The 8,878-nt window shown below is 37.0% G+C and overlaps 2 protein-coding genes across 6 annotated transcripts; one reads left to right on the plus strand and one right to left on the minus strand.

Annotated features, from left to right (window-relative positions):
- The first annotated feature begins 33 nt into the window (after positions 1-33).
- On the plus strand, positions 34-5,679 carry LOC121595948. Of its 5 annotated transcripts, none has more exons than XM_041920444.1 (8): positions 34-383; positions 902-1,180; positions 1,258-1,490; positions 1,570-1,767; positions 1,843-2,025; positions 3,753-4,067; positions 4,128-4,363; positions 5,014-5,154. In XM_041920444.1, the coding sequence occupies exons 1-6, from the start codon at positions 345-347 to the stop codon at positions 3,826-3,828; spliced, it is 1,008 nt and encodes a 335-aa protein (XP_041776378.1). In that variant the 5' UTR covers positions 34-344; the 3' UTR covers positions 3,829-4,067; positions 4,128-4,363; positions 5,014-5,154. The 5 variants fall into 5 exon arrangements, with proteins under 5 accessions (XP_041776378.1, XP_041776379.1, XP_041776377.1 ...); XM_041920445.1 differs by lacking the exon at positions 34-383 and adding an exon at positions 409-792 and having other exon boundaries at positions 1,843-3,628; XM_041920443.1 differs by lacking the exon at positions 34-383 and adding an exon at positions 409-792.
- Positions 5,608-6,830, minus strand: LOC121595952 (larval cuticle protein A2B-like). The gene is made up of 2 exons (XM_041920450.1): positions 6,328-6,830; positions 5,608-6,264 (listed from the first exon to the last, which is right to left on the minus strand). The coding sequence occupies exons 1-2, from the start codon at positions 6,337-6,339 to the stop codon at positions 5,665-5,667; spliced, it is 612 nt and encodes a 203-aa protein (XP_041776384.1). The 5' UTR covers positions 6,340-6,830; the 3' UTR covers positions 5,608-5,664.
- Positions 6,831-8,878: the final 2,048 nt, after the last annotated feature.

Genomic DNA, 8,878 nt, shown 5'->3' on the forward strand with positions numbered 1-8,878 from the left:
ATTCTCATACCACCATAAGGTGTGTGCAAAGTTTCGTTGAAAATGATCCAGCCGTTTCGAAGGTTGCTCGCAAAAAACACCGTAACACGAGATTTGATACATATGATACATATGATGATATCCCTATTGGAATTACAGGAAATATGTGTTACATGTTACAGAAAACAACATTCCCTTCATCGATTTAAACACGATATGGGCTGTTCTTTCCAAACATAGTACTCATGTTAATGATTTAATTTTTTTAGTAATAAACCATACAATTAAAGTACATCGTTTCCAAAAAAAATATACTCAGTGTAAATATAATTGTTTCTTTGTAAAATACGTGTAGTTGCACCTTCATGATGGTGCTTTTAATAGCTGAACTAGACGGCTTATCGGTATGCACAAGCTGTTATCATTTATGTACTTACCCGCGGCAATGTCAAAGAGCGTAAAAGAGACTGTTATAGGTCCCAAGCGGTATTCGAGACATATTTTACCTTCTCTCAGCTAAAGCTTTTATGTGAGAGTTTTGCTAACCAGTGTGCCCATTTACATGTACATTAGCACTAAAAAAGGATCATTGATTCACTGTCCAGTACATATGTTGTTTTGACATCGGCATCGTTTAATTGCTGAAGTGCTCGTTAATCTGGAAATATAAAATCAAAATGTAATCTGTTCTAAATTGCACAAAACATTTAAATACTATACACGTCACCGTTTCTCAGCACAACGATGGCATCGTTGAAAAGTGAGCCTCTGCTGCGGAGTTTGATAACTAATACAAACTTAAGCGATTCACATGTACGAAGTCACATGTACATAAGTCTCTCTCCATTGCTGCTTGGGAAGCTTGTAATACGTTGCATCCAACAGATGAGCTACGTGTTTTCTCGCGAAATCATATTTTCAGTTTGATCCTGTTATTGACAAAATTAAGATGGATGGTACGATGGAACCGCTACGACCAGCTAGTACAGAAGAAATAAAACAACTCATTGAAAACTACCAGGAAAATATTCCAGAACATGTTCAGTTTGTGTTAATATTGCAAAACATTTTGCGAATGAACACAACAATTCCTGAGCATATTCGCGAAGAAGTATCGCATAGAGTACAAAAGACGGTTTACATTCCAACAGGAGGAAATTTCAACCAAAGTGCCACGTTTGTAGCCATCAGTCGTGAGGAGGTACGTTTCTATACATGTTTTTTGTATCTTTTTCCGATTTTTTTATCACTCAACCTATATTTCATTATGTCCTCCAGGATTTATACATCATGGCTCATTCACTAGAATCGCCTCCCTATGAGTTATGTAACGCAATTCGAACAACTAAATACATTAAGTGGGATCTGAAACCTGTCTTTGTCATTGGTGGTGCAAAAGAACTTCAAACCGAAATCCACCACAAGGCATTCGAGTTTAAACTTAAAGTACATACATCTGATTTCATTAATTACTGGATTCCGCCAAATGAAGTCTCTAAGCTCGAAGTTGTGTAAGTAGTACGACTAACTAATTAAGTACTATTAGTTATGATGTTGTAATAAATATTAATGCCTCTTTTTTAAATGTAGTGTTCCAAACGAGGTACAGCTAAAACCATTAGAAAAAATGCATGGAGAACAAATAAACGAATGGTGGCCATATCGTTACAAAACATCGCAAAGCTATATTGAATCGGCAATTCAATATAATGGAAGTCTCGGTTTATTCGACAAAGTATCGGGAAACCTCGTGGCTTGTGTATTTAAAAATGATCTCGATGGTATCGCGTAAGATAGGCAAAGCATAATTTATATATTTATTATGGAGCTATTCTAACAACAACTGTTTTTCGTCCTTTACAGTCATCTGTACACAGTTCCACATTGTAGCAATAGAGGCTATGGTAGTACGTTAGTCAAAGCAATGACACATCTTATAGCACATGACCATAAACAGCATGTGCAAACATTCATTAACTCAAATAATGAAAAGTCAATCCGAATATTTGAAAAACTTGGATTTCTACCAGTCAACAACATACAATGGTCAGTCATCGATTAAATTTAACTCACAAACATCGACAAAATTGCGTAACTTTCACATGCAAAACAATATAATTACTGAATTATCTACCTACAATACGATACCTATATGCGTATGCCCATATCTAGAACACCACTCATCTTATCATCTTTACTGTTTTGAAATCAACTTGAGCTAATTTACATTTCACATATGAATTCAATACAAAATAAAACCAAATGCTATCACATAATCTAATATCAAGAAAAAGGAGGATTGTACAGACACTGGCTTTAAGAGGAGAACAAAAAGTCTACTATTATATTTCATGTCCAAACTCATAGTTCCAACTCAATAATAATTTTGCCAAGTAAGGGTCCTTTCAAGATGCTAGCCAGCTTTTTTATATAGAGATTGATGTTTTGCGGCTGAAATCAGTTGTTGACAACTCCATACAAAACCACGCACACAACTAGCCTACGATTTTCAGTCTAAATTATTTCAGCCTCAAAGTTAGAATCAGATTTGAGTACCAGCTCGTAAAAATGTCAATACAAGGTTTTTTTCTTCATCCCAAAGTGCATTAAAGAGATCGAGAGGTAGAATCTAGAATAAAAATGTATGTAGACTAATAAACTAATAAAACTAATTTGTGAATAAAAAAAAATGGGTGAAATGAATTTCCATAGGAATTGAACGTTTTCCATAGCAGCAAATACGTAATAGATATTGGTTTCCTTATCAAAGATGTTGTTTCGAATCAAAAATGGATGTTAAATCGTTCATATTTAATTCAGCTTACAAATTGCAGTATTTCACGTGTTTGAAGTACTTTTAGTAAAGAAGACGTAGATTTTAAGAGTGTTTTGTGTATGCGTCAAGGTACCATTTCTGTTAAAAAGTGACCTTTACATTTTGTTATAAAAAACAGGCTATGAGACCACCTGGCTGGAACGTTGGAAATTTGTATACAGAGATTGACAGATGTATCCCACAATGTCACCCAGTAGAAGCAATAAAAATCAACCTTCTAAATACATACACTTTTTTATAAGCCCACTTACCCAGTTTTATAGCTGCTCGAATACTAGTATACAATTCAAAGAGACGAAAACGACGAGAGACGTTTTAACGAAAAATAATATATATTCCACGAGTAGCTCCTTTGCATTTGCTGTTTATCTTTTTACAAATATTAAGTAGTCGCATAACTTGGTTTAGATGTTTAAAAAATTTTATTCTTAGATTTTATTGAACTTTTAGCTCCACTCAATGAATTACACACTTTGAGATTCCCGAATGGTGTCTGTGCATTATCATGTTCAAGCGACAGTGAAATACTTGATGGTTCATTTGTTTTATACAGTTGGCCTGATTATCTTATCACGAAAAATACCAAATATTAACCTTTAACCTCTTATATTATCTTAGCTTAGCATTGTTGTTTTTTTTTTGTGTAGCTAGTTGTGTGTAACAGTAGATAATAATTAAACGTGTATTGACGCTTTGTGCGTTGATTAAAGAAGATTTGTGATGTGAACAAGAAGCGGAAGATTTTGATTTCGAATTGATCGTGCAAATAATATTATCACATGATATTTCGTATCACTCAAACATGTGTTTGGGGTATGTAGTAGGACACATCATCATCAATATTAATTCTTTACATTTTGCATCAACGGCATCAACGACAAACGAGTGCGAACCCATATTCTAAGAGAGGAATGTTGTTGATTACTTCTCGTGACAGGTTTGAGTGGGAGCGACAAATAAGTGGTACTCTCAGTTTATTTCGGTCATCGACACAATCAAGACGGACTGTGTAATGGATCCGTTACGTCCAGCAAACATGGAGGAATTGAAACATCTCATTCGCATCTACAATCAATTTCTTCCACAGTCGATACAGTTTGTGTCACTATTGCAAAATATTTTACGTACCAATCTCACACTTCACGACACTGATAAGGAGCAAGTCTCCCATCGACTACAAAAAACTGTTTACATTCCCAACAATGAGAAAGGAAATCGTTTGGCAACCTTTGTAGCCATCAGTCGTGAAGAGGTATATGTTCATGGTGTTTTATAGTGAAACATGTTTTTAATCCAAATTCAACAACTTCAGGACCTATACATCTTTATAAATACATTCGAAGATCCCCCTACGGAGCTTACGCACGCTCTCGAGCACACCACTTACATTAAATGGGAAATAAAGCCTATGTTTGTGATAGGTGATAACAGTGAAATTCGTGCAAAGCTGTCTCAGTTAATAGTGGAACCTAAAGTTCAGTTCAAAAGTTCGTCAGATTGTGTTAACTATTGGATGCCACAAACAGAAGCTGCTAAGCTTAGTTATATGTAAGTGATAAGATAGATCATTACAAAATAGCTACGTATTTGTATATCACAAGCGATCATATACAATGGATCCTCGCATAACGAGTTCAATTCGTTCCATAACTCACTTACAGAGTTTCCCACGATTTTTTGGCCGTTTCTCAGAATTCAGAAATGTGGTCCAATTGTATTGATATCCAATCGGAAAATACCAATAAATTATGGGAACGAACCAAAAATCTATAGGGTACGATAAAAAAATCGTGGGAAGATAGTTTCCATTTGATTTGTTTGATACATGAAACAATTTTGTTCCAGGAGCAAGCAAGGGCATTTTGTATCAATCAGAAAACGTTAAAAAACTGGTATTTTCTGTTTATTTTCACTTAACACTGCTATAACACACTTCTCCAACTGACATCCATTACAGATTAATGCATTGCGAACATCAAAGCTCTATCACGTTTGTGGTTCATACAAAATTGTATGCAAAATTTTATTCGTTAACAGAGATATTTTTTGAAGCATTTAAAATTGCACGTAACGGAAAAAATATGTTAATAGTGGAAGTCGTTATGACAGGGTCCACTGTATCAATCACGTAACAAAAATTAAAAATTAATAAAAGCAATCATATAACCCCTCAATGTGATCCATTTTTCCATATTCAGCGTTCCAGCCGACGTAAATTTAAAGCCATTACAAGTTCAACATGCCAAACAATTAAACGAATGGTGGCCATATCGCTACAGGACATCGCAGCAGTACTTCGAATCTGCCATTAAATATTTCGGGGCTTTCGGTTTGTTTGACAAAAAATCGGGAGAGCTAGTAGCATGTGTGTTCCAGAATGATCATGACGCTGTGGGGTAAGATATTTTTCTTCATCTTGATAATATAAAACAAAGCTGCTCTGTTTATGTTTGTAGACACCTATATACAGTTCCCGAACGTTGCAATCGAGGCTACGGATGTACTCTTGCAAAGGCTATAACTAAACATATTGCTGTTCAATACAAGCAAGATGTGCATACTTTCATCGATGGAAATAATGAAAGATCAAAAAGACTATTCAACAAAATAGGATACAAAGCTGTTAGCCGAACTGAATGGCTTGTTGCATCGAAACATTGATACAAAACATTGATTCGCATGGCAAATCAGCATGAAGCAATGCTGTTGATAAAATAGTTTCTTCTCAAAATTTATAGAGCTGCGAAAATAAAACTGAAACTTGCTATTTCCAATGACATTGAAATGTTTGCACTTACTTTATTAGCATTCAACCTAAACAGCACATTAAACTAGCTTTGAATTAACGCTTAGTAATGATGATGGCTCAGATGACTCGGTCCATGGACGATGCTGGAGGTTGAGTGCGCGATCGGGGCAGCATGGTGGTGCTGGACAGTGGCGTGAGCTACTGGAGCATGGGCATAGCTGGACACATGCACGGCCTGGGCGATCACCTTGTGCACGGGCTGAGCGATCTTCACAGCCGAGGGCTCACGGCGCACGACGGCGTTGAATCCGGTGTGATGATCAGCATGGTAGTCGACGATGCGCTGGTGACCGTCGGAGTCCAACAGCGAGTACTGTCCGTGGACTTCGTCTCCGTGGCGAGTTTCGTGCTGGCTCTTGATGTCTCCGGTATGCTCGTCATGAACGGAGTACGAGAACTCGTAGTTGGCCGGAGCGTGGTGCTCTACAGACTTGATGATCGTGGGCTGAGCAATGGTCTTGACGATAGCCGGGGCCGAGTGCTGGTAGATAGCCGGAGCGGTGTGGACCGATCCGACATGTTGGATAGCGGGAGCAGCATGGTGTTGAATGGTGGAGTGCGAGGTAGCGATCGATCCATGATGGGCCACAGGAAGCAGACCAGCGCTGGCGGCAGCTACCAGATTAGCGAGTAGAACGAACTGGAAGATGGAAAGGAATAAGTGTTATCCTCATAATATTTAAAATATTGTAGTGATTGTTACTTTGAACGCCATTATTGGAGCTGGATTGTTTACTCGTTAAGGTTTGACTGTGACGTATAATATCGTGACCAACGCCTTTTATACTCAGGATATTAGAGTTGAAACCGCTACTCTCTACGTCCTTGAGACAAGGCTACCGCGAAACTGCACTACTTTTACTAGCCAAAATTGATCTGCAGCAACAGTAATGTGCAATTCACTTTTATTGACGACATGTTGGTGGCGCAATAAATGAGACACAATATTCTCAATATAGACACACGCCCATATCAGTTAATACAAATTTATGAAATATGATCCACTGTCTAATTGGAAAGTACCTACTTTTCTGTTAACTAGTACCTACATTAGATTTTGTTTGATGTATGCATTTCATAAAATGGTAAGTATTAACAGATTCATAGTAAGTTAAAAATGTAGCATCGTAAAAAAAAACAGAAACAATATTGCGATTAACGGCCCTTGACTCTCTGCTGCAGGATGCAGTGATTTGCGAAACACAAAAGAAATAAGTCTAAATAACAAACTGGAATTTCACGTAACTTATTGGATACGTTGACAAAATACGAAAGGAATGAACTAACAGGTCAAGAAACGAAACTGTAGTTAAGGAAAAGATGAAAATGATTATGTATGTTGATCGTACAATGTTGCCATAATTCTTCTTCCTTGTTGTTACATCTCGCAACAAGGCCCTTTCTTTCGCGTACCAAATTGATGCAACTACAGTTTTCTTAATGAGAATTCAAAACATTCGTATTTTAAAAATTGCTGTACGTTAATCTTCTTGTGCATGTGTAGAAAGAGGCTGATTTTTTTTCTTCGTGCCCTTTTTAAAGGATCGCGCAAAACCCTATTGCGGTCATTACACTTAGCATGCGCAGGTTCAAGGCACGCGCCGTGGCACGCGAAGCTTCTTCGGGATGAACCTTTCGCCCATTTTTGTATGGCCTGCGCTACCTGTCCCTCTCTCTCTCTCATTTCGTCACAACTCATCTGCCAATAAGAACCGCTGTTGATAAACAACACTTGTATTCCATGTATTTCATTTAGATAGCAGACTAACGTTACAGAACCACTATGAAGCAATACTTTCAAAAGCTTTCCGTTTGTTAGGATTCATTTTGCGTGTTGGGAAAGACTTCAAAGATCCATTCAGTATAAAAGCTCAGTATTGTGCAATTGTCCGTCCTACCTTAGAATTTGCTAGTATTATTTGGACTCCGACTCAGCAATATTTAATAGATAGGCTAGAATCGGTCCAACGCAAGCTCACTCGTTTATTGTTTTATCGTCTCCCGTGGTCTCGTAATTCTGTTTGTCCCTCTTACCGTACAAGGTGCCTGTTATTTGGACTAGAACCTCTGCAACATAGAAGAAAGACGGCACAGTGCTTATTTATACACAAACTTGTTAGCGGATCTTTAGACGCCTCATCAATTCTGAGTAAACTGAACTTTCAGGCCCCCAGTAGAATGTTAAGAATCGGGACATTATTCAACATAGAATTCAGATCAACTAATTTTGGATCTAACGATCCTTTATTAAAAATGATAAGTGCCTATAACTCGCTAGGAAACAATGTCGACTTAAAGTTAAACTTAAACAATTTACGGACCTTTTTACATAGCTTAGTATGACGCATCCACAGTTTATGTTGTTTTTTTTTAATTTTTATTTGGTTGATTGACAGTTATACTTTTTATGTTTTTCGATGCGTTTTTGTTAGCACTGTTCTTTAGCATTAATTATAGAAATAAGTATGTTATGTAAGCTTATGCCAGCTGGATAACTTTCGAAATAAATAATAATAATAATAATAATAATAATATTTAGAGTAAAATATTTCTTACGTTACTCGTTTGTAGCTATATTAACAATATTGAACAATAAAATAATGTATTCAGGCCGAGTCTGTGGTACAATCTACTAATGGGTCATCGGAATCCCACCCACTGCACGGAATCGCTTTCGAGCATTGCTACTCTGGCTCCGATACCGACAAATTCAAATCATCGATTCCGCCCGGAGCCGTCGAAGCCATTGGAGCCGTTGGAGCCGTCGGAGCTGTCATTCGGAAGCGATTCCGGATTTGTGTTGAATTTACCCATCACTAGTACAATCGTCAACTCGCACGATTTAACAACATGTTGATTAGGGTTCAACCTCCGAATGGACCGAGCACCCATACATTGAACTGATTATCCTGACTATCCAATCCAAATCCAATAAGTCACTTAAAGTCAAGCTCATTTGTCATACAGCAGGCATTAGTTTATGTTTTATTGAAGGTTTTTGCGCCGAAGGAGAAAAATATGAAGAAAAATTAATATATTAATACTATGTAGGTTAGGTAATATTTCTTCTTCAGCTATGTTTGCTAATTTAAAAACATTTTAAAATATTAATTCTTAATCTAAACAAAAAAATTAACAATGAGCAATATGGCCATAGCCGTTCCTCATTAAAAAATATTTCGACGCGACCATATCCTGACATTCGGCATTGCCCATTCAAACTGTTTTATCTCTTTTTTTAAATTGGCAATAAA

This window comes from Anopheles merus, chromosome 3R (assembly GCF_017562075.2).
Source record: "Anopheles merus strain MAF chromosome 3R, AmerM5.1, whole genome shotgun sequence".
NCBI lineage: Eukaryota > Metazoa > Arthropoda > Insecta > Diptera > Culicidae > Anopheles > Anopheles merus.